The following is a 26397-nucleotide window of genomic DNA, read 5'->3' as shown; positions in this document are numbered from 1 at the left end:
TTGTCCTTTGGAGTGGTATTTTGCCAATTCTCTTCCACATTTTTCTTTACCATTTTTTCTCTATAACATATTTTTTTGTTGGATGATCACTCCACCCGTTAGTGACAAAGTGCACAAAAAAAAAGGTATTAGCTTTAATTGTTTAATTAATTTCCTTTCATTTTTCTATGTTCAAGGCTGATAAAAAATATTATTGTTATAGTTTGTTTGTTTTGTTGTAGAGTAAATTTTCTCTTCTATTTTTTCCTATAGATAAACCGTTGTTTGATAAATTATGTATCATGTATATTTTAGTTTGATGTTTGATTCTGCTCTCACCTGTAATTGTAGGCATGGATTTTTTTAAAATATCATGCAAACTAAAGTTGGATGAGGTTGTTCATAAACTAGTGCTCCTTGCTCTTATTTATGGCATTGAATTGAGGAACAACATACTTTTTAGATCTTTTGTGGATGTTGTTCTAGGTGAAGATGATGAAGTATCAAAGGTGACTAGGGTTTGGGGATGCTTTGATACTGATGAGGCTTTGGAAGAAGCTATTGTTTCAACCCCCTAGATGAAAGTCCTGCCAAAAAAACGTTGCTTGCTGATGAGTTATATATCTTCATTATTCATCTTTTTTCCAACATGTATTGGTAGTACTTATAGGGCTCATTTGGTTCACAAGAAAAGAAGGGGGAAAAATGTGGTCAACGGGAAAGTAATGAGATGCCTCTTGTTTGGTTGAAGTTTTCAAAGGAGAGAGATGGAAAAGTTGTATTTCCATAGGAATATGATTCCCACATTTCATGGGAAAGTCTTTCCCATGAGAAACATGGGAAAGTTACTTTCCCATGAGGTGGGAATCACTCTTTTTTTATTTTTTCACAAAAAAAACCCTTCAGCATTAAAGAAGCATTAAAGAGGCATTAAAGACCTAATTTGTATTAAGGGCATAATAAAAATTATACATAACTTTCCCAGAAAAGTGGATGGTTAACCAAACATAAGCACTTTGGAAATTTGTCACTTTCCCATGGTCAACCAAACGTGCCAAAAGTACTTTCCTAGGTATTCTCTTTCTAGAAATCTAATTCCCAGTAATCATATTCCTAGAAGGAAAAATACTTCCTGCGAACCAAATGAGCCCATAACTTTTCAAACATCAATTTTCTTTTCTTTCTTTTTTTTGAGCTGCCTTCGGGAAAAAAGATAATGTAGCATGCACCGACAACATTCGTAAATGTGTTTTTTTCTCTACTTCTAAACATTATTTTTCTTTCCAGTAAAATGTAAAGAAATGATGAATGACGCAATGGTGTGTATATTTTGTTATCTAGCAATCAAATATTTCTTTCGTTTCTTTTTGCAAATCCTATTGAAAAATACAGCATAGCGCAACTTTGGCGCTACTTTAACATGATGAACCTCCAACTTTGGTGCTACTTTAACATGATGAACCTCCTCTGCGTTGTTTCCCGGGTAAAACAAAAAAGCTAGGAAGCAAATAAACAAACAAATAAAAGATTCCCTCTATTTTCTTGGTGGTACCTGGTCATCACTCGTGAGGATGCGCTTAAACCAAGTGAAACACCACTTTTTGTTATCTAAATGCATAAAAAATCAGATGGCTAGTGGTTCCTGCATGCCTCTGGAACGATCAGCATAATCAGTAAAGGCCTTCACGCAATGATTTGTAGGGCCTTTTTCTCCCTCAATACGTAAGACATGCATAGAAGTACAAATACGCACCTTGCTTGATTGACATGAGGTATACAGGCAAATTTAGCTGACAAAAGTACCAAGAGAAAAGGCAATTTCCAGTCATCTATCAAAAATTAAAGCTTAACTTTCAGTTAGATGATGATCATATAAAAAAATATGCAAACTGCACAGTGTTGAACAATTTGGCACCCTGAATGATATATCAAAATAAAAAGATAGGCACTAAAATAACCGAAAAACAGAACCAACACCAACAGAGGCAACAAGAAAAATGGTGGCAAGCTTCAACCACAAACAAGTTAGAGATGGGTTCTCAGAGAGAGAAGGAACGGGTGGTGATCTCTGATGTGCCTACTGTAACTAATAAGTCTGAATGATTATCCAGAAAGACGACGATTTCGTTTTTGATACATCCGTCTGAATATTTTTGCCCCTTCAAGCTCAGCATGTATTTCTCTCTCAGTCCGTATGCCCATTGGATTGTGCAAGAGCCATCCTTGAGTGTCGCATAAAAAATTCGGGTCAATAGTGTCAATATGCTCAAACTCATCCAAGCGAGCATCAAACTGATTCCTCATGTCAAGGGCAACTTCAAGCACATCTGATTGCAGAAAGACCTGGCTACATCAAAATCAAAGTGGGCTTAGCAGCACACTGACAATTTATGTGCCCAAAGATCATGAAGTAAAAACAGGAAAAAAAGGATAAAAACGAGAAGAAGACCAAAGGCATAATTTTAGCAATAGCAACACTTATGTGCCCAAACACCACAAAGCAAAAACAGGGGAAAAGAATGCATAGACTTCAGGATACGAATACTATACTGCTTTCAATGAGATGCTGGAGGATGAAGTGTCATTGTCTCAATGCCATATGCCCCTTTATAGCTATTAATATGCTAGCAAAAATTTGCTGGAATAATGTTTGGGGCCTTAGACTAACTAGATGTAGAAATAATGCTCTCTAGAAAATACTAATAATCCTGTTCTTTTATATTCTAGCATAGCTCTTTTACAATTTCACAAAATAAATCACATGCATAACTATAATTAAATTTTTTTTATCATAAATGTTTTTGCTCAGCAAAACTTAACAAAGGAACAATGTCGAGGCAATAATGATAATAATTTGTTATGCTGGATGGGTTTTGGAAACAAATGGATTGACTGAATATATATTGTCATGGTGATAGGGACATCAGAACCACTCGTTCGCGTTCACACCAGGAATTGGCATCATTGGGGCTGGGAGATAATCTTGAGCCACCAGATTGAGTCATTTTGTTTTCTGCATTTTGCTTTTATTTAATTGAGTCAATTTAGTCAATTATTTGTTACTAGACAAGTCAATTGGGTTAGCTGTTAAGTTATGTAATTGGGTCAAGTGATTGGATCGATTTTGGTATGTAATCAATCAATTGACTTAGTCAACTGATTGAGGATCCAATTTTGATATGTCGTCAATTGTTTGACCTGATGTAAGGCCTATATAAAAACCACCCCTCTCATGAATTAGGTATTGAAGAATTGAATAAAAATTGGCCTCCTTTTCTCCTCCTTCCTCTTCTCTTCTTCTTCCTCCTCCTCCTCTTTTCTCCTTCCTCTTCCTTCTCTATTCTTCCTGCAGTGGTCCTCCATCAGCTTGGTATCAGAGCCATGGCTTTGCCTCTGTTGCCAAAGCCCTGGATCCGATGTATGGACGGACCACCTCCGATTCTTTTTTTCCGCCTACCGCACAAGATTCTTGCTAGAAGCATCGCACCACGGACTCTGGACTGCGTTGAGAGTCGTCTGATGGGATCGACAGACCTCGACGAGTTCGGAGGCCGAACCCACGTTATCTCGCGACCATCGATCACGTTCCCCACGAAGATGCCGGAGTCGCAGGGAGTCTGGTAAAGGAAAAGAAGAGGTCAGCCACTTGCAGTTCGGGTGCGAAGGAGAAGGAGGGAACGAACGCCATGCACGAGGCTACAACGTCGGAAGTAAGAAACAATCCTCCGAAATGACATCCGGCTTTTCCGCACGTCAGTTATCAAGAGGTCACCCATGGGAAATAAATGAGGGGGTGAGAGGGTAGCTGGGGGGGTGTGGTATTATCTCTTGTCTCTTAGTTTGCATTGGGGGTTACTCTCGCCCGAAGTAGAGTGTTTTATATTTGCATGCATCGGGTTGCTCTCACCCAGAAAAGTAGAGCTTGTACCTCGCTTTCTTACCTTTCGAAGCCTATTAAAATAAAGATCCCTTCCTTTCTTTTCTTTGCGACTTCTTCTTTCCTTGATCTGGGACGTGAAGGAGAGCTGGGTCTTATCAACTGGTATCAGAGCCGGTTATGTCAAATAAAGAAAGGATCGAGCGTCTGGAAGTCGACGTGAACACCATGCAAGAAGAGCTGCACGGCTTAGAAGCACGGATGGAGGTGCGTCTCACTGAGGTCCTGGAGGCTATCCGACACCTCCAAATTACAGTGCAGTCCCCTCCGCCGTTTGAACCAACGGCATCACTACCACCATCACCACGAGAAGGAGCCCTTGGGCGAACGGAGGACATCGTGGGGGTCCAACGCCATCCCAGAATGGACTTCCCACGGTTTACTGGTAATGACCCGATTGTTTGGCTCGATCGAGCTGAGCAGTTCTTCGATGGCCAAGGAGTACCCGCTAACCGGTGGGTAATCACCGCTTCATTCTACTTGGACGAGGAAGCCAACCACTGGTGGCAGTGGTTACGGCGAATGTCCCAGGATGAGGGAGTTGTAATCACCTGGAGGGTGTTCGAACGGGAACTTCTGGCCCGTTTCGGACCCAACGAGTATATTAACTTCAACGAGAAGCTATCCCGAATTCAGCAACATGGAACTGTGCGGGAGTATCAACAGGAGTTCGAAAAACTAGCTAACCGAGTCCGGGGATGGCCGCCAGACGCACTCATTGGCACGTTCGTCAGAGGACTCAAGGAGAGATCGCAAAGGAGGTGTGAATGCGGAGACCTCACTCCTTGCGCGAAGCAGTCACGATAGCCCGGATGCGGGAGGAGAGGCTGGAGCAGAAGCGGAAGGCATTCCGTGGCGTGGCATCCCGAGTAACCAAGGGCCCACCCACAACTGCACCGCGGCTGCAGGCTCCGACACCGATCCGACGCATCACCTGGGAGGAGATGCAACAGCGCCGGGAACGTGGGCTTTGTTTTAAATGCAATGAGAAGTTCTCCCCAGGACACCGGTGCAAGACCCCTCAGGCTTATTTAATCGAAGCCGATCGCTTGGAAGATGCAGAAGGATCTAAGGACGGCGACATCGAGCACTACGACGAAAATACGACCGGAGAAGAGGCGCAACCGGTGATTTCTCTCCATGCTCTCTCGGGATGGAATGGGCCGCGGACGATGCGGGTGGTGGCATGCATCCAAGGGCATCCTTTGACAGTCTTGATTGACAGCGGATCCACCCACAACTTCGTGAGTGGCCGTGTTGCCAAATTACTTCAGCTGCCCATAGACGCCACCGACAAGTTTGGAGTCCGAGTAGCTAACGGAGAGGTCCTACAATGCCAGGAGATATTCCGGTCGGTGGAGCTGGAGCGATTCCTGGTAGACTTCTATACACTGGCGCTGGTGGGGTTGGATGCCGTTCTAGGCATACAGTGGCTGGAGAAACTTGGACCTGTGCTCTGCGACTGGAAGCACATGACCATGAAATTCTGGTGGAACGACCAAGCGTGTGGGCTCTCCGGGCAACTGGCGAGACCTACCCGAGCTGTAGACTTCCGAGAAATACAGAAGGAGATCAAGGGGAGTAGCCAACTCTTTGCGATCATGATCCGAGGCGCCGAAGAGCATCAACCAACGACAGTGCAAAAGGAATGGCCCACCGACCTCCAGCAGTTGATAAAGGGGTACTCTCCACTTTTTGAGGCACCCAGAGGATTACCTCCAGAGCGACCTTATGTCCATCGGATTCCTCTGCAAGAGGGAACCTCGGCAATCAACGTTCGGCCCTATAGATATGCATATTACCAGAAGAATGAAATCGAGCGCCAAGTAACTGAGATGCTAGAGGCCGGGATTATCAAGGAGAGTCAGAGTCCTTTCTCCTCTCCTGTCTTGTTGGTAAAGAAAAAAGACGGCACATGGAGATTTTGCACAGATTATAGAGCTCTCAACGCGGTCACCATTAAAGACAGGTTTCCGATCCCCACTGTCGATGATATGTTGGATGAATTGCACGGAGCTTGCTATTTCTCTAAGCTGGATCTTAAGGCCGGATACCACCAACTCAGAGTTCATCCAGATGATGTTCATAAAACGGCTTTCCGCACACACCACGGACATTTTGAGTATTTGGTGATGCCCTTTGGACTATGTAACGCCCCATCAACATTTCAGGCAGCCATGAATTCCATCTTCAGGAGTTACCTGCGTAAGTTCATCTTGGTCTTCTTTGATGACATTCTGGTATACAGCGCTACTTGGGAGCTTCACATATCCCATCTCCGCACCACACTAAGGATTTTGGCTGACCATTGCTTCTATTTACAACCCTCAAAATGCCTCTTTGGACAACAACAAGTGGAGTATCTTGGTCATATTATATCCGCTGCTGGGGTACAGGTTGATACCACCAAGATACAAGCCATGAAGGAATGGCCGCGACCCACTACCGTGACAGAACTAAGGGGATTTCTGGGGTTAACTGGATACTACCGAAAATTCGTTAAGAGCTATGGAGTCATCGCGGCACCCTTGACGACATTGCTAAGAAAAGGGCAGTTTCAATGGAATCTTCAGGCTGAGCAAGCATTCCATCTTCTTAAGCAAGCAATGATGACCACCCCTGTGCTTGCCATTCCTAACTTCTCAGAGACCTTCGTGGTTGAAACAGATGCTTCAGACAAAGGCATTGGCGCTGTGCTAACACAAGGAGGAAAACCAGTTGCTTATATGAGTAAGGCATTGGGTGTAACAAAGAAAGGATGGTCGACTTATGCTAAAGAGATGTTGGCCATAATGGAAGCGGTGCGGATGTGGCGGCCCTACTTGCTGGGAAGGAAGTTTCAGATAAGAACCGACCAGAAGAGTCTACGGCATTTCCTAGAGCAGCGAGTAAGCACACCGGAGCAACAGAAATGGGTCACCAAACTGCTGGGATACGAGTACGAAATAGTGTACAAACCGGGGAAGGATAATTCAGCTGCCGATGCTTTATCCCGACTACCCGAAGAGATTGCACTTCATGCTCTCAGTCGCCCCGTATTCGACATCTGGGAGGAGATAAGGACTGCTAATCAGGAAGATCACTATTTGCAGCAAAAAATTCAACAACTCGAAGCTACACCCGACCGCATGAAGAACTATCAGTTCAGAGGGGGAATTCTATATTATAAAGATCGGGTCTTGATCCCTCCCAGTTCGCCGTTGGGAGTGAGGTTGATGGAGGAATTCCATAATACAAAAATTGGAGGACACTCAGGAACGCTAAGGACCTACAAACGGATTTCTCAGGCTTTTTACTGGGAGTCGATGAAGAAAGATATCCAAAAATTTGTAGCCGAGTGCGTGGTCTGCCAACAGCATAAATATGAGACTCAAGTCCCGGCCGGGCTACTCCAACCATTGCCGGTGCCGACCCAGGTGTGGGAGGACATTTCCATGGATTTCATTGAAGGATTACCATGGTCTAAAGGGAAGAACGTCATCCTGGTCATCGTCGACCGGCTCACCAAATATGCCCATTTCTTGGCCATATCCCATCCATACACTGCAAGAGAAGTAGCAGCACTCTTCGTCAACCAAATGGCCCGACTGCATGGGATGCCAAGGTCGATTGTCAGCGACCGAGACCCGATATTCGTAAGTCATTTTTGGCACGAATTCTTCAAGCTTCAAGGCACCACTCTTCGCATGAGCTCTGCGTACCACCCTCAATCCGACGGCCAAACCGAGGTGGTTAACAGATGTGTCGAACAATACCTTAGGTGTTTGTGCAGTCAGTTTCCGAAGACGTGGGAGCAAAATTTGGCTTGGGCAGAGTACTGGTATAACACTACGTTCCATTCCACTGCCGGAATGACACCTTTTCAGGCATTGTATGGACGAGCCCCACCAACAATCGTTCGGTACATGGAAGGGCTCACAGCGGTGGATGAAGTCGATAGAACTTTGGCTAACCGGAACCAACTGATGAAGGAGTTAAAAGGCAACTTGGAGAAGGCTCAAGGACGAATGAAGCAACAAGCAGACAAGAACAGAAGGAAAGTTACTTTTGTAGTAGGGGAATGGGTGTTTTTAAAGCTTCCACCATATCGGCAACAGACGATCTTCCGACGAGGGCACCAGAAGCTTGCTCAGAAATATTTCGGACCCTATCGCATTATTCAGCGCGTCGGGCCAGTCGCTTATAGGCTAGCATTACCAGAGGATGCAAGAGTTCACCCGGTATTTCACGTATCGCTTCTCAAACGGAAGCTAGGAGAGGGACAAGTTCCTTGTTCAGGGTCTCCACTCATCCAAGAGGACGGACAATTCGCACTGGAACCAGCCACCATCAGGGACTATCGATGGGTAAAAAAGGGAGGGAAGATCATCGAAGAAGTTCTCGTTCAATGGCGATCATTACCGAGGGAAGACGCTACCTGGGAAGAATATAAACAATTGAAGCAACAGTACCCAAGAACCAACCTTGAGGACAAGGCTTTGGCTGAAGGGGGGAGGGATGATGGGATCGACAGACCTCGACGAGTTCGGAGGCCGAACCCACGTTATCTCGCGACCATCGATCACGTTCCCCACGAAGACGCCGGAGTCGCAGGGAGTCTGGTAAAGGAAAAGAAGAGGTCAGCCACTTGCAGTTCGGGTGCGAAGGAGAAGGAGGGAACGAACGCCATGCACGAGGCTACAACGTCGAAAGTAAGAAACAGTCCTCCGAAATGACATCCGGCTTTTCCGCACGTCAGTTATCAAGAGGTCACCCATGGGAAATAAATGAGGGGGTGAGAGGGTAGCTGGGGGGGTGTGGTATTATCTCTTGTCTCTTAGTTTGCATTGGGGGTTACTCTCGCCCGAAGTAGAGTGTTTTATATTTGCATGCATCGGGTTGCTCTCACCCAGAAAAGTAGAGCTTGTACCTCGCTTTCTTACCTTTCGAAGCCTATTAAAATAAAGATCCCTTCCTTTCTTTTCTTTGCGACTTCTTCTTTCCTTGATCTGGGACGTGAAGGAGAGCTGGGTCTTATCATCGTCACACAGCGCGCGTTGCAAAGGGACCGAGAAAGTTTATTTCCCTTTTCTCTCTCCTCTCTCTCGGACCTCACTCAAAGGAACAGAGGGGAAAACCCCTCATCTGGTGTCCAAAGGGGAAAACCCCCTTACTAGATTCCCTTCCACCCGTCACCGCGCCCGTGGCCACCACCACCTCCGCCACGCAGCGCCGCCTCGCCGTCAGCGCACTGCAAAGAGAAAGGAAAGTCTAAGCTCCCTGTTCTCTTTTCTTTCTCTCGACTTCACCAGAAAAATAGAGCGGAAAGCCCCTTTCGACGGTTCCTCCTTCTGCCGTCAAGCCCACGACCATCTCCTCTGCGGCCATCCGCAATGCTGCACCGCCGCCTGCCACTTTTTCTTCCGCCGCGCTCTACCCGGCCGGACCCTGTGACCGGCCGCCGACCGTCGCCGCAAGCCACAGGGTCCCGCCCACAGCCAGCGCCGTGAAGATCGGCGCAACCTCCTGCAACCGTCAGGAGGTTGAAGGAGATTAGCACTAATGGGTAAGTTCCTAACCTGTTAACCCGGCTCTGCTTCAAAAAAAAAAAAGAAAGTGTCATATGACCTGCACGTGCGGATCCGCAACGGGTTATTGAAGCGAGTCACGCCCGACAACCCAAATCCAACCGGATTCGAGTTGTTAAAAAAAAAATCCGCACGTGACCGTACATGCCATCCACAAAAAAATCGCAGGTGACCACATGTGCTGTTAAAAAAAAAACCACTTACATGTTCATCTTCTCCGCGACTGCCCCCCACCCGGCCGCCGTCGTCGCCGCGCCGTCGAGGCCCCCGCCGCGTTCGCCTCGGTTCTTCGTCGTCGCTGGAGTGTCACCGGCCGAGCCACCACCGACAGACCACCCGAGCGCCATCTCCTCCTCCGGCTCCGAGCGCCGCCTCCTCCGAGTCTCTCTGCCGATCGCCACCTCCTCCGGCCGTGCCACCGCGAGCCACCGTCCCCGCCGCACCAAGCTTCCCTTCACTGTCGGCCGCCGCATCTCCATCCGCAGTGCTCCTCCGCTCTGCTCCCTTCTTCCTTCCGCCCATCAGCCGACACCACCACCCCATCGCGTTCCGTCCCCTCCCCCTTACCGCCGCCACCGCTTCCCCTCCCATTGAGCACCACCATCTCCCCACCTCTCTCCCTCGGTTATCCCCCCCCCCATTCACACCTATCCAACGCCACCGAACTACAACTCTCCCTCCCTCACAACCCTTGCAAACTCCCCCTTCCCGATCCTTCCCCCCCTTCAGGGTCTATTCCTCCCTTCTCTCAATCACCGAGCGGGCCCAAACAGGCCCAACCACTTCATCCCAAGCCTGCGGCCCACCAGCACCACTCGACCCGCAGGCCCTTCAGGCCTTGCAGGCCCGCGAACGCACTCCACCCCCCCTCCTTCGCAGGCCCACACGACCTCCTTTCCCCTTTGCCAGGCCCAACTGCAACCACAGGCCCGCAGACTGATCAGGCTCACACCGTACAACCACAGGCCCACAGTAGCATCCCCTTGGCGCCCATTTCAACCGTGCAGCAGTCAGATTCAGCAACTGAGTTACTGCGCGCCGTCCGTCGTCGTCTCCACTGCTTGAGAAGCCACGAGCAAGCGATTCTAGTTGTCTGCTTCACGACAGGTGATAGATTTCTACTTTTCTTGGGCTTGTTCATTTAATTATATTCTAGTTCTCTTGCATGATTGTCATATTTTTGCAAACTCACATTCTTGTCAAAATTCAGAACATTGAATCTCTCACTTTCGAACCCGTCCTATTAATAACTAAATCTTTGTTTATTAAATTAGCACATCCTAGCAATAGGACGTTTCTCAACGTTTAACGACTAACTTACTTTAGGATCAGAACAACCGTAAAACTTGATTGTAACCTAATTTCTTACATTGATTAATCTCGTACTTTAACTTCAAAATAACTGAAGTAAAATCAACAACATTTAAATTATAAGTTACATTTGTGAAAGCTTGCTGATCTCTGAAATCATAGTAGGTTGCTTAAGTAGGTTGTCCCGCATCGCTAGGGTTTCATTGTTGACATTGCATATCTCGGACTTCGTTGCATGCCGACCAGTAGCGGTAAAGAGTACCAAGTCACTCAACCTAAGGTCACTTTAACTACCATGGACTTCGACACTCTGAAGTTTCTCATTGAACAGTTCGCTGCCATTCGAGCTGAAAATGAAGAATTCAAACAAGAGGTCCGTGAGCTCATGCGAAACATTAGGACCCCAGAACCACCGACCTCCGTCGCTGCCCAACTTCCTGAATTTGGTTTAGCCGCACCACCCGTAGTCCATCCCCATCCTCCTAGGAACCAACCACCTCCTGATTACCAACGCGAACTCGATGAGAGGCTACTCCGTACTGTTAGAGTTGAGGCCCCTACTTTTGCCGGTCAACTTGAACCAAGCATGTATCTCGATTGGACAGCAAGCATGGACAACTACTTTGAGTGGTATGAGATGTCCGATGATAGAAAGATACGATTTGCCAAGATGAAGCTTATTGGGCAAGCTCATTGGTACTAGTATAATATTGAACATATGCGTGAGACCCAAAGCTTCCTCGTATTACCACATGGGAGGATATGAAAGAGAAACTGAATGAAAAGTATCTGTCATTTTCTTACCGACAACGCCTTATGGATAGGTGACAGAAACTGACTCAAGGAACATTAAGTGTAGCTGATTACATTGCATGATTTGAGGAGTTTCACAAAGATGCAGTGTAGTAGAAGAAGAGATTGTCACTCTTTCTAGGTTTCGGGCTAGACTCCGTGAGGAGATCCAGAAAGAGCTCATTCTACTAGAGATTACAACTCTTAGCCAAGCATACCAGTTGGCTCAAGATGTGGATAGTTTCTTACGGCCACCAGTGATGAGGCGTATCGACCATCGACCAATGGCCTCAGGAGCTCGACCTACCCAAAATTACCTCCCACAACCCAGGTTGCTTCCCAATCCTCCTAATCAGACCGACTCTATCGAAGCACCGGCTAGGGCATCCCCGATGCCTGTCCCGAACCCTTCAAATGATAAGAAAAAATGACTATTAGGTCCCAACCCTCCTTCTCGAAGCCAAACCCAATATTTCCGGTGCCAAAAGTTCAGCCACATAGCATCCCAATGTAATGCCAAGACCTACATGATTACTGAACCAGAAACTGGAGCCCAAGAGACTATGTCGAAGAAGTCTATGAGCCAAACATCAAAGATTATATAGACGACTTTGGAAACGAACAAGCCGGATTAGAATTTGTCCAGACTGAACCACAAAAAGAGCTCACCGATCCAAGTAACCAAAATCCTAGGCTTCATGTGGTTAGGTGTATCCTTGCCCAAATAAAGACCGAACAAGATTGGCGTAGGACCTTCCTATTATACACTTTTATTAAGATCAATGAAAAAACTTGTAAAATTCTTTTTGATAGCGAGAGTTGCATCAACACCATTGCTTAGGAGTTGTCTCCCACCTCGGTCTGAAGTCCACCCATCACCCCCACCCGTATAAAGTAGCATGGGTAGATAACACATCTATCTCTGTATTGGAAAGATGCCTCGTCCCAATTCAATTCTTATCATCTAAGGACGAAATTTGGTGCGACTGCATTCCGATGGATGCAGGTCAGGTCATCTTAGGAAGAACTTGGCTATACGATATGGACGTCACACTTAGAACTCGTATAGTTTCATTTTTCAGGATCGAAAAATTAGCCTGAACCTAATGCCTCCTAGAGTGCTCACTCCTGAAAAGAAGAGTGCTGATCTGCACAAAAATGAGCCACTTCACATCATTACTTCGAAAGAGGTAGTGAAAGATATCGAGAGCCGATCACCCATATTTGCACTTGTGGCTTGAGTTATCAGTGTGGAGTCCAGTTTTGAGCACCCCGCCGCCGTAGTTCCCCTTCTGGAGGAGTTTCATTATGTGCTCCCTAATGATCTTCCAGATACACTTCCCCTGATGCGTAATATCCAGCACACAATTGCTTTAGTTCCGAGAGCATCTCTGCCCAACCTTCCATATCATAGGCTCAACCCAAATGAACATGCTGAGCTAAAACATCAAGTGGACGAACTCCTCGCAAGAGGATATGTTCGTGAGAGCCTAAGCCCCCGCGCTATACCTGCAATCCTCACCCCTAAAAAAGATGGTTTTTGGAGGATGTGCAAGGATAGCCGCGCCATCAATAAAATCATGGTTAAGTATCGCTTTCCCATCCCTAGGCTGGACGACCTCTTACACTCTCTCTGGTGCCACAGTATTTTCCAAGATCGATTTGAAGAGTAGATACCACTAGATTCGAATTCGTCCTGGAGATGAATGGAAGACTGCTTTCAAAACAAAAGATGGACTCTATGAATGGTTAGTCATGTCGATCGGGTTAACAAACGCTCCTAGTACTTTTATGAAGATGATGACTCAGATCCTTAGACCTTTTCTGAATAAATTTGTCGTTGTGTACTTTGATGACATCCTCATATATAGTCGAACTCAAGAGCTCCATCTCACAAACTTAAGGCAAGTCTGCGATGTCCTTAGAAGAGAAAGCTTCTTTGCAAACCCCAGGAAGTATGCCTTCCTAACCGATCATGTCACTTTCTTAGGGTTCATAGTGTCTTCTAAAGGTGTCTCTGTTGATCCTGCGAACATTGGCCCGAGCCCAAATCTCTAGCAGAAGTACGTAGTTTTCATAGTTTGGCCACTTTCTACTACTGCCTCATTAGGAATTTTAGTTCAATAATGTCTCCCATTATGGATTGCATGAAGAAAGGAGACTTTATCTGGACAAAATCGGCGTCCCAAGCATTTCACAAAATTAAGAAAAGAATGACCGAAGCTCCTGTTTTGCGCCTCCCCTATTTCACGAAAGTATTTGAGGTCGCATGTAATGCCTCTGGAGTTGGCATAGGTGGTGTATTAAGTCAAGAAGGTCACCCCGTCGCATTATTCAGTAAAAAATTAAATGACGGTAGTTTACGCTACTCTACCTATGACAAAGAATTCTATGCGGTAGTGCAAGCTTTACGACATTGGCGACACTATTTGCTACCACAAGAGTTTGTCTTATATTCAGACCATGAGGCTTTAAAATATCTCAACTCACAAAAGAAGCTGAATACCATAGACATGGCCGATGGGTCGAGTTTCTCCAAGCTTACACATTTGTCTTGAAGCATAAAGCTGAGGTTGCGAACAAAACTGCTGACATGTTTAGTCGACGGATCTTCCTCCTATCCATGATGAGCATTGAAGTGATTGATTTTGAGAGAATCAGGGAGCAATATACCACTTATCTTGACTTTAGTAAAATATACCTGACCCTGCGAGACGGAGTAGAAAGAGAACAAAATGATTTTTTTCTGCAAAATGATTCTCTTTCACTCTGACCGATTGTGTATTCTCCGAACCTCATTGAAAGATTTCTTAGTATGGAAAATACACGCTGGAGGACTGTCTGGACATTTTGGGAAAAACAACTATCGAAATGGTGGAAAGGCACTTCTTCTGGCCAAGTCTCAAGAGACGTGGCCAAAATTGTCAGCTAGTGTCGCACCTGTCATCTAGCTAAGCAACGCAAACAGAATACTGGTCTGTACACTCTACTACATGTTCCCGAGTGTCCATGGCAAGATGTTAGTATGGATTTCGTGTTAGGGCTTCCACGTACTCTACCAAGCATGATTTCATTTTTGTAGTTGTGGATCAATTTTCAAAGATAGCTCATTTTATTTCCTATTCTAAGACTTCCGATATCTCTAGAATTGCCAAACTCTATTTTGACGAAGTCGTTAGACTCCATGGCCTACCCAAATCTATTGTATCCGATAGGAATGTTAAACTCATGATTACTTTTTAAAAACTCTTTGGCACATGATGGGCACCAAACTGAAATTTTTCTCTGCATATTATCCTCAGACCGATGGTCAAACTGAAGTTGCCAACCGTAGCTTTGGAAACCTATTAAGATGTCTGATAGGTGAACATGCTAGAACCTAAAATTTAGTATTACCGACAGCTGAGTTTGCATATAATAGTTCAGTCAATAAGTCCATAGGCATGAGCCCATTCGAAGTGGTGCATGGTTACAAACCTAGGTGCCCATAGGCCTGATCTCCATGTCTCATCAGCATAGAATGTCTGAGTCTGTCCGGTCATTTGCATCGCACCTGCATTCATTGCATCAAGAAATCAACAAATGCATTCACTCTAATAACTTAAAATATAAATCCCTTGCTGATTTGCACAGACGTTACCAAAAGCTAAATGTAGGAGATTATGCCATGGTAAGACTTAGGCATGAACGACTTTCTTCGGAAACGTTCAAAAATTGCAAGCACGTAGTGCGAGACCATTCAAAATTCTAAAAAAAATTAGTTCGAATGCATATGTTGTGAATCTTTCTAATGACTATGGGATTAGTGCGACATTTAATATTGAAGATTTAGTCCCCTACAAAAAGACAACAATTATTCTTTCTGACCCCTTTGTTGACACACCTGCCTTTGTTGATCACCCTGACCTATTACCTGCTATTGAGCTGCCACCTCCAAAATTTCATGCATGCAGAACAACTAGAACATATATTGGATGAGCAGGTTATGTCAACCAGAAACGGTGGATACCAATGTTACCTTGTTCGGTAGAAAAGTCGACCAGAGTCTGACGTGACATAAATTTTCAGAGCCGAGTTGCAGCGCCTTGACCATGACCTTCTGGAGCAGTACGACAGCCGTCCAAACATGCACTCGACGGGGTCGAATTTTTCCCAACCAGGAGGAGTTGATGGGGACATCAGAAGCACTCGTTCACATTCGCACTAGGGATTGGCATTATTGTGGCTGGAAGATGATCTTGAGCCACTAGATTGAGTCATTTTGTTTTCTGCATTTTGCTTTCGTTTAATCGAGTCAATTTGGTCAGTTATTTGTTATTAGACAAGTCAATTGGGTTAGCTGTTAAGTTATGTAATTGGGTCAAGTGATTGAATCGATTTTGGTATGTAATCAATCATTTGACTTAGTCAACTGATTGAGGGTCCAATTTGGTATGTCATCAATTGTTCGACCTGATGTAAGGCCTATATAAAAACCATCCCTCTCATAAATTAGAGATTGAAGTATTGAATAAAAATTGGCATCCTTTTCTCCTCCTTCCTCTTCTCTTCTTCTTCTTCCTCCTCTTTTCTCCTTCCTCTTCCTTCTCTATTCTCCCTGCAGTGGTCCTCCATCACATGGCCAAATGCTTTGTCCTTTTAATGTTCCATAGAGAGGATACTTTTGATGATTGGATAGAATATCAGCAAGAAGATGATATTGTGTCTCTATTCTCTAACTTCTGTTTTAAATATTTCTATTGAATCTTTGACAAAGCAAGGAAATATTTAAGCTTTGAGGCTTTTATGTAATTTTGGTGTTGCCTGTACTATCCCATGTACAATCTGCCAATGAAAACATGGATGTTATGTGAGGATAACTTGGATCAATTGGAAACGATCAAGATATGACATCTGGTTTTGGAAGGACAAAAAGGACTGAAGTCAACTGCAAGAAGGATTCCATTATTGGTTCTAGATAGGAAAAGGCATTTGGAGAAATGCGACGCTTATCATTTCTGGAGTAGTGAAAATGCAAAAGAGATAACATTAGGAACTTTCTTAAGTGATACAACTAGGATGCAGTTACTGAGAGGATGATAAACAACCAAAATGAAAGAAAAAACTTATTTATTTCTGGGGTTGCATAAGGCATTTATGTGAGAAAATGTTATGCCCAATAGCTCAAGCAACTTTGTATGAAGGAGAGGAGGCTTAGGGAACAGTAGAAGATTCGACATCGTCAATTTGGGTGGAGTGGTTAGGGGTTCGAGGATTATGAGTTTGTCATCCACACCATATATCTACTGCATCATTCGTTGGAGCTGCTTGTCTTGGGTTGAGGTGCTTTTCCTCTCGAGTCCTCCATGTAGTTCCTAGTTACTAGAAGAGGGTGCATGTGGGAGCAAATTCAAGAGTGGATGCAGGGAACTGGGTCTCTTGAAAACTTTTTGAATAAGGAAGCGTATGTGGGGACAAGTTTCCAAGAACATTCCAAAATGGTGCAGCACCCTAAGTGGAAAATTCCTGCTGATAAAATATAATCATACCCTATAAACACATTATAGCCACATGACCAAGCATGCATCCCTACCTAGCACCATTATAAATCAAAATTCCTGCAACATCATTGAGTGTCCACAAGCAACTCGACCACCGAGTTAATTGCAATGCATATATGCACCTCTTTACTGAAAAATAGCTCTTCTCAGGAGCTCTCCGCAGCCAAAAACCTCCTTGACACCACATCCTTTTGTCCCTCCCTCAAGTTGAGCACTCTGCAACCAAGCACCTCCTTGACACCACATCCTTTTGCCCCTCCCTAAAGTCAAGTACACTACAACCACACACCTCCTTGTCACATCTGGCCCCTTAAATTGGGTACCGGACAACCAATCATCTCGACTCCAAACAAGGTATCACCATGCCATGACTTTTCCATTGTGCCACTAATCCACAAGCTAACCATGCTTCCTTCAAATACAAAAGCCCTTGAGGCACAGCTTGCAATACCACAATATTGTGCAAGACTCCTTGACAAGCCCAATATCACAAGCTCAAATTGCAAAGCTGATATGTCCCACCTCATTGAAGCCATAGGTGATTGTGCAATTCTGAACCCACCAAGATTCCATTGTCTAATCTGAGCTCTCATAACACAATCCCAGACTTGCATCCCTAATAAATCTTTGTCATATGTTCATGGCCTATTCACACAATGTTGTGTAATGGCACAGTGTTTTGTCACCTAGTCTGCCCATCAAGTAATTAGCAACCAAAATGGCAACATCTCTACACAGCCCATTGTCTGACACCTACAAACATTGGCTGTCTAAACAGTTGGCCAACTACAATCATCACCCTGTTCTAAACTCCTGGTATTGATATCTCAATAGCCTCATCTTGCTGCATGGCTGACCAACTCCCTTGGATCCCCGAGTAGCACCACATTGCCTCACGAGACCTGCAAATTTTACCTATTACAATAGGCCCATGGTCGGTGGAATCATCCCGAACCGCCCGGTTCGGAGCATCCCGAGCCGTACTGGCGGCGGATTGGGATGGTTCCGGCAACCAAACCAAAACGCCGTCGTCGGAAGGGAAGAAGGAGAAGGAAAAGAGAGAAGAGAGAGAGAGAGAGAGCGGGGGAGGGAGGGAGGGAGAGGGAGGGAAAGGAAGAGAGGCCGGCCCAAGGCCAGGAGACAGAGGGGGGCTCCGCCTCTGGTCCTTTATTTCATTCGAAACAGGGGCCCGGGGGCCTCTTTTATTTTTGCAGATTTTAAGTTGAAGTCGGTAAACCTATTGCCGACTTCACTAAAAAAATTTTAAAATATTTTTTTGAAAATTTTGCGATTTTTAAGTGAAGTTGGCAAACACAAGCTCATTACCGACTTCACTTAATTTTTTTAAATATATATTTTTTTAATTTCACGATATTTAAGTGAAGTCGGCAAATAATTTGTCGACTTTACTTAAAAATCGCGAAATATTTTAGTGGTCGAACCCCTGTTTCGAACGAAACAGGGACTCGACCGCGGCCTCCACCTCCTGCCCAGGTGTTGGCCTCCACCGGCCTCCTCTCTCCCTCCCTCTCTCCCCTTTCTCTCTCTTTTTTCTCTCTTCCGTTCGCTTTCTCTCCTGCCTCCTCTGCTGTATCGGTACAGGCCCGGCACGGCATGACACGGGCCCGTACCGACTCATACCGCCGGACAATCGGTACGGTGCCTAGTACCGGCACAACAGACTTTGGACAGGCCAAAGCTTACTCAGTTGCCCCCCATCACTTGCATGCTCCACTACAGAGATCAAACATGCATAGATGGTCCATAGCAATCTGCAAGGATAAGCATCAAATAATTCCCCTCTGCAAGATATGACTTGCTCGTATAACCAATAGCTTTACATGCTTCTATATAAGGACAACAAAGCATGTGGCTTCCTTACGCAACGAATGTCCCATGATGGGTCCATTTCGTATGGGCATGGAGAGTTGAGACACTTTCCACTAAAGGCATATACTGCTTCTAATACATTCAAAGTCTGCTTGAATTCCTAATATTTGTCTTGGTTGTCTGTTGCCAAGCCCCCAAATTTAGATCTGCAAGGCCCCTACAACCATGCCATGTCCCACCTCCTTATTACTGCAAGGCATCCAGTTTTTTTAAAAACCTGGGGTTCAAAGATCTTGTGAGAGCATATAAACTAACCAATCAAGACCCAAGGCATTCTGATAGGGATCAGGTCCACATAGTGTTGGACTCAAGACTTCCCACAAGGCAATATGCTAGCGCTCTAGGTTGTGATACTATGGTGTCTGGAGGTTTTCTCAAAGCAAAATAGTGACATTAAATGCAACAACAGATGGCAAAGTTAAATGTTACAATGAATATGTTGACTAGCAGGAAAATGAGAATGGAATTTTGATATAGGGACATGTAAAATCACTATACAGTAAGACGTTTGAAAGGCCTACTTTTCCATCTCAAGATGCCAAACTGAATGCTCCCATACTAAATAGGCAATGAAATTATAGAGATAGTTAAAAAGCTATGATTATCAAATATTTTTTGGGTGTTAGCGAGATCTGACGAACCAGCCCGTACCGGCCGTTCGAACCGGTCTAGCCCGTAACCAGTACGCCGGAGCAGTGAAAACCAGTACGGGCCGGTTCTGTGCCGGAGATGAAGAAGACGAAGAGAAGGAGAGAGAGAGCGGGGAAGAGAGGGAGGGAGGAGACCCGTGGCCTCCGCCTCGCCCCCAAGGGTTCCCCCGCCCCTCTCCGGCCTCCGCCGCCCCTCCGTGGCTCTCCGATGGCGGCCACGGGTCTCCTCCATCCCTCTCTTCCCTGCGCTCTCTCTCCTTCTCTTCTTCTTCCCCGGTTCCAGTGGAAAAGAGCTGGCCAGTTTGTACCGGTCGGTTTCAGAACGAACCAGAACCGGAACCGTACCAGTCCGGTAGGCGACCGGTACGCCTACCGGATCCGGTACGGCGAACCTTGGGTGTTAGTATGTTGTGCATGTAAGATAAAAGCATTTGAAAAAGGGAAGCTTCCAACTCTTTCACCTAATTACTTATGGTGGTTCTCATTATGCATTGGAGGAATTTGGAGAATGAAGACTTCAATGAAGAAACTATACTTACCAAACCTATCTTTCCTTGAAAGATAAGCATCACCATCGATAATAGCTTATGCAAACATTTAGGGCCTATTTGTATATATTTTATTTTCATGGTATTGGATGGGACTTCGATAATCCATAAGAATTTCAAACCAGAAAGGAATAAAACCCTACATAGGAGTTTGGATGCAATTTTCATGGATGAAAAATTCCACAATAAATGTGTGATTCCATGGGAATAAAACATCAACTAATATTCAATTTTTTATTCCCATGTTTTTGTTTGAGAGGTGCTCGCATCAAAAGCTGCTGTCGGTTGAGTGGTGAAAGCAGTGAGGGTAGTGGATACAAGGTGGTTGGCAGCATGGAAGGCTCGAAGAAGTTGCATGCATAATGAGTATGATCAGCAAAGCATTTCAGATTGTAAGAGAAGTTGCAGCGAACATGATATCAATTGTGGGAGAAGGGAGATGGGAGGTTAGGACATCAATGGTGTTGGGATAGAGATATTTATAAGTGGAGGTGAGATATCACCTAAACTAAACTTTAAAATTGGGGTTTGAATAAGGGAAAGATAAATGCGATGGTGGAGGATTTGATTCACAGGTTGGAGGGCTTCAAGCAACTTTCCTTTGTCTATTAGCTGCTTGTAATAATTCCTGTAGTAGCAATTAATAGAACTTTTTGTGAATTAGGCAAGATATTTAGATAGCTATATGCTCATACCCATGATACATGAGATGGAATTTTGTGATAAAAGTCGAGAAAATTATATTGATATAACCACCATTAGTTTAGGCTAAAATGGTAATATGATATTTTTCTTATAATGTAGACAAGGCTCTTACTTCTAATACCTCTAATTTTTCTATCATAAATGATAGTTTAAAATAACAGCCATTATAATTATACACTGGCCATTTATAGCAGTTTCAAATGTCCTTAATTATGTTATTTAGTAGTATTATGATGTGAAAAAATCAACATTATGTAGACTTAACTCCAAATATAGCATGTTATGCAATAAAGATAATGGAAACTATAGCATTTTCACTATTTTTCAGAAAAATGGTGGCCGGTCCATCACAGTTGAAAGAACAGTGATGCTAAGAAAAGTGAAAAGAAAGATCAAGGCATGGTATGCTGTACCGATCGGTACCGAACATACCGTATCCGTACCAATGGGTACCGGTATCGGTACGCCAATGTCAGTACGCCTGACGTACCGCATACCGTACCATATCGACACTCGGTACGCCTATACTAGTGCGGCACCGGTACGGGCAACTTATGCTAATTTACAAATCTATGCGCACATAATCATCAATTATACCATTGAAAAAATAATTTGCTAAACTCAAAATGATCTCTATCTTTATTTTGTATGATACTCATTAATTTTCTGGGAGACTACAAGTAAAATAACTCATATTTTATTAAGATTAGAGCTTACAACTCATTGTAGTTTCTATACAATTTGGGATACATAAATTTTTTTGCAAATGATTTTCATTTTTCTCAATCAAACAGAAAATACCATAAATAACCATGATAAAAAAAATTTCCCATGCTATCCTCATTTTCCATCACTGCATTGCTATATTTTTTCAATCCTCTATCTCTAGTAATTTTTGCTTATATATCCAAACAGGCTCTAACATGAGAGCATTGACAATTTATTCCCAAAATGTTGGTCTAGGGGTGTGAAAACATATATCATCAAAAACTCTTTTGCATGTTCATTTGGCAATAGTTGTAGACATAGAAGTTCACAATAAATTTAAATTGTTTCCCAACAATAATAGATCTGGAAAGGAAATATTTTCTATGAATTGATTCCCTATGTTTCTGCAGCTGCTGCCTGATCGTAGTGTTTCTTTGAACTAACTGGCAATGATATGCCTTCTGGTTGTTTTAATCTTGCGATGTATAGTGGAGGTGATGACAAATTCCAGCATAAAAGACACTGTTCAACTCATCCACTGCTTTCCTTCGAAAACAGAGGATAATAAACCCTTGACCAATGAAGTATGACTTTATTACTGCACTGCTTTTCCTTGATAGAGATATTTCTCTGATAGATTGTTATACAACGCGAAGAAACTATAACGATTAAAAGTGCATACCTGTCCCTCCATACACAGATTTTTTGAAATAGAATCCACCAAGGGTTTTTGCAGAACTCTTCTTTTGTGATGTCTTTTCTTGAAATGGGGGTCTGGACACTGCAATGAGCAGAGCTTCCATGTGAGTTTAATTTTGCATATGATGTTCAAGTAATCTATAACAAAGACTGTGACGGTAATTACTCGTCACTTCACAACTTCGGAAAAGAATCAACAGCCTGAGGTCAACTGTAATCTTGGAATATATGATGATTACTAACTAACCTCAGATGAGGAATCTAATATGAATATGCTCACCAATGTCGAAACTAATGTTAGGGGACCAGGATAACTGGACACCAACCGCTCAAAAGAAACCGAGGCATTTGCAAACATAAAGTAGCTGTTGAAAAAAGATATTGGTAAGTGTTTCACTTGGCTCATTATCATTTGCCTACATGAAGGCAGTTATTTGATCAACAAGATCTCACATGTTTCTGAGACCCAGCTCATTCACCCAGAATTGTGAACGCTGAACTAACTGCATTAATAAAGAAATACCAGTATCAGTAAGCAATATCCAATCACAAAAAATAAGCTAAAAGATGTAATCTTAAATGGTATAAAACACAAAAAAATACAGTACGTATCCCAATAAATATTGTGAAGTGAAAGTAAAGCTTTTATCTGGTACCTTCTGACGTATTTCCAATCCCAGATAGTTTCTTGGTTCAGGGAAATTTTTTGCAAGCCAAATGAGGAATCTGCCACTGCCTGGGAATGTCTATCTGTTAGCAGGAAACCTACATCTCTCAAGCATGGCCCCTCTAATAGATCAACAGTTCAAAGTTATAGCATATGCCAAATACCTTAATTTTTATAGTTAATTATATTAACAATCACAAAATTCTACTTTTACTTCAATTGTTTAATGATCAACTTTATTCTTAAAAAATAAAATCCTAAAACCAATTCCCTATGAAAGGCAATGTGGCACCTTTTTTCCCATCCCAACAACTACAAAAAGCATGCTAATATTTGCTATACTAATCCAGTAATATTTCAGCAACTGTTTCCAACCCCAACAGCCATGTCTTTACATGCACCCCCAATTCACTGCCCTCATTCTTCTTGCCATTGGCCTAAACCTGTGCCTCCCCAAATCCACCAACCCCTGCTTCCCCCTCCCACAAATCTAAGTCCAACATACCCAATACTAGCTACCTCTCTACTTAGTATTTAAGATATGATTTCATCTTCAAATCCTGACTGTTTAATGCTATGGAAGCCCAAGTCCCCGAGTACATAAAGCCTCCCTTGTTTTGCTCATGCAGCCTATTGTGGGTATTTTGCATATGGTGTCACAAAGCCTAAAATTTTATTCATTCAACAATCAGAAAAAAGTTACTAAAATCTGCTATTGAGGTTTGTTGGATCTCAATGAAGATTTGAATTATAATAGTTAGACTAAATATTACTCAACTAAAAAAATGTTTTCCCCATTTCTCAGCCTAATTTGAGTCCCCTCCTACCTCTATGTAAACTCCACTGTACCATCATAAATAGTCCAAGACTATCCCCTTTTCTCTACAAATAGTATACAACATTATCCTACTCTCTTTCTCTCTGACTTTGCAATATTTTTCCTTGCATTCAGCGGTGTTCCATGCTAAAGCAACAATAAAGCAGCGGATTCAGTAGCATCAGCTGCAATAAGGGCTCGGTGTCATTATGTTAATAAAAAATGGCTTGATGGTATGTTAACAAATTGGTCCACTACAGAAACGAGACTTCACAAGTTCAGGGACTTAAGAGCAGAACAAAAGATGAGATTTTTTCCCTCCGGAGGGGGACCCCGGCCAGAGCTCGAGTAACAAGTGTTCTTGTGTGGGTTAGGCTTCCCCCTTCAGATGTGGGATGCAACAATCTTGGCTGAGCTAAAGCAAGGCTTCCTAAAGCCCATCACAGATAGCCTTGGCCCCTTTTTTTTCATGTGCAACAAAGCATTGGGAAAAAAAGAGAGCATCTCAATAATTCTTTTTGTTAGTTAATAATGTCTTATGTCTCTGGTGATTTTTTTGAATTTCATACTTTTTATATCCGATGTTGTTCAGTAATCATGATTCAATGCGATATTATCAGTCAATGCATGTCTGCGGTCGGTTCATAGGTATCCTAGAACTTGCCTATTAGAGAACACCACATTCACATCCCTAACGGTCATTTCTACGTAATCTACTTCTTGGAAATTATCTTTCCATTTGCTGGATGATAACCACGTCAAAGAAGAAAGAGTTAACACATTACTGACTCATGATTTCTGGCTGAGCATGTTCATACCACAGCCGATATCCACCATGAGCGGCAGCGTCGAGCCCTGAAAAACTGCTTTCCAGTCCGGAACCTGCACCGGTGCCTGCACTCCTCTCAGTGTGTTGCCGAAAATAAAATTAAAAAAAGAAAAAGAGGAAAAGTATATTAACTTAAAATTATGAAAAATGGATGTAAAAGAAAAGTTTTCTTGAAGGGAAAAACACACACACACACACACACACACACACACACACACAGAGAGAGAGAGAGAGAGAGAGAGAGAGAGAGAGAGAGAGAGAATTTCGAGAAAAAGGAGAGAAATCACTCACGGAGAAAGCCGAGCTGAGGGGATTCACATGTTGCCGGATCCGCACCTGACCCAGCTGCCATTCATTTTGTTCTTTAATTTTTAGTTCAAAAAGTAAGGGAAAGAGGGAAAATTTACGGGGGAACAAAAGGGAAAATGGAGAGAGGAGAGGAGAGGATAGCTGGAGGACACACTGACATGGCCGGCGCCGTACAAGTCCTTGAGGTTGAGATCGGCGTACTCCAGCTCCACGACGTCGGCGCTCCTCGCCGCTCCTCCGCCGCCGCCGTCGGGGCTTCTGAGGAGGGTTAGGCTTGGGCGTTGGAGGAGCGTCGGGATGCTGCGACGGAGGGACGAGGGGAAGCCCAACCCGTCAGGAGCGGCGGAGCACCATGCCCCGCCGCCACCGCTCCACCGGAATCCAAGCATCGAACAGAGTATGTTCGCTACCCTCGTCTCCTCCTCTGAAGGAGGGGCCTTGGAGAGTGGACTGAGTTGGGATATGGGCCGAGACGGTGCAGTCCAATGTGGACACTTTCGGAGGGGCTTTCACTTGTCTGATTATCCGTAGGCCGTAGCCCTGCCCCGGGCGTTCACTCCTAATCGACCAAGCTGGCCCGAATGGTGGAAAGTTATTTTTCTCGATCGATTATTTTTTTGATTCCAGCTAAAATAACTTCAGACTTACTTAGTTCGTAGAAGAATTTTTTTTACTAAAATATTTTTTTATTAAGAGTTAATATTTAGATATATAATATCTGAAAAAGTAATTTTTATATATTTGATCGAACAAATAAGTATATTACAGAGCGGCTTATCTTTGGCTTAGTATCTACTTTTTTGAAAATATTGTGCAAGATATTTGTTATGCCCTTAATAAAGGAAAAGACTTTATATCTAAAAGTTTAAGAATATTTTTTAAAAGATAATTACTCCAATTTTGAGCATGTGATAATTGGACTTTTTCTTATCCACACAATTTTTTTTATAAAATATGAAAATCTTATTCAGAAATAAAAAAGATATTTTTTTCTCTCTTCATTGAAAACATCAACCAAACACAAAGCATTTCTTCATTTTTTTCATTGACCATAATTTTTTCCTCCCCTTCTCACGAACCAAATAAGTCATTCAGATCTATGGGTAAGAAAAGAAAATAATGCTTGGGTTAGTTAGATAGCCACAATCAAAATCATCCACTTTCCCCCCCTCTAGCGATTTTTTTTAAAAAACAAATCTCCCTATGATGTTATTTGAAGCTCTCCATATGGCTAAAGCTACAATAACCATCACCTAACTAATTAACCCCATGTTCGGATAAAGAGTTGTTGGCATATCTAGAGTTTTAGATCATATGATTCTTCCTTATCATCGTGCCTTCATCCAACCCTCTTGCTAAATTATTTATTATGGTTTATTCCTGTAGGATTGATTGATTAATAGTGGGTAATCAACCAAGAAAAACTAGCACTGACATGAGCAACGAGAA

General features: G+C 43.6%; 1 protein-coding gene across 9 annotated transcripts; it reads right to left on the bottom strand.

The window, feature by feature from the left end:
* Window positions 1–1818: 1818 nt before the first annotated feature.
* LOC103696232 (uncharacterized) lies at window positions 1819–25429 on the bottom strand. 9 transcript variants are annotated; one of them, XM_039121212.3, is made up of 8 exons: window positions 25107–25423; window positions 24931–24984; window positions 24629–24704; window positions 22983–23062; window positions 22780–22829; window positions 22574–22691; window positions 22310–22408; window positions 1819–2322 (listed from the first exon to the last, which is right to left on the bottom strand). In XM_039121212.3, exons 1-8 carry the CDS (start codon window positions 25335–25337, stop codon window positions 2083–2085), a joined length of 948 nt encoding a protein of 315 aa, XP_038977140.1. In that variant the 5' UTR covers window positions 25338–25423; the 3' UTR covers window positions 1819–2082. The 9 variants fall into 9 exon arrangements, with proteins under 9 accessions (XP_038977140.1, XP_088573435.1, XP_038977141.1 ...); XM_088717309.2 differs by having other exon boundaries at window positions 1819–2326; window positions 22607–22691; XM_039121213.3 differs by having other exon boundaries at window positions 24629–24692.
* Between the last annotated feature and the right edge of the window lie 968 nt (window positions 25430–26397).

The sequence above is a fragment of the Phoenix dactylifera genome, chromosome 3 (assembly GCF_051530095.1).
Source record: "Phoenix dactylifera cultivar Ajwa chromosome 3, Ajwa_hap1_PhDact_Kaust_v1.1, whole genome shotgun sequence".
Taxonomy (NCBI): Eukaryota; Viridiplantae; Streptophyta; class Magnoliopsida; order Arecales; family Arecaceae; genus Phoenix; species Phoenix dactylifera.
This window is presented reverse-complemented; position numbering and strand designations above follow the sequence as displayed.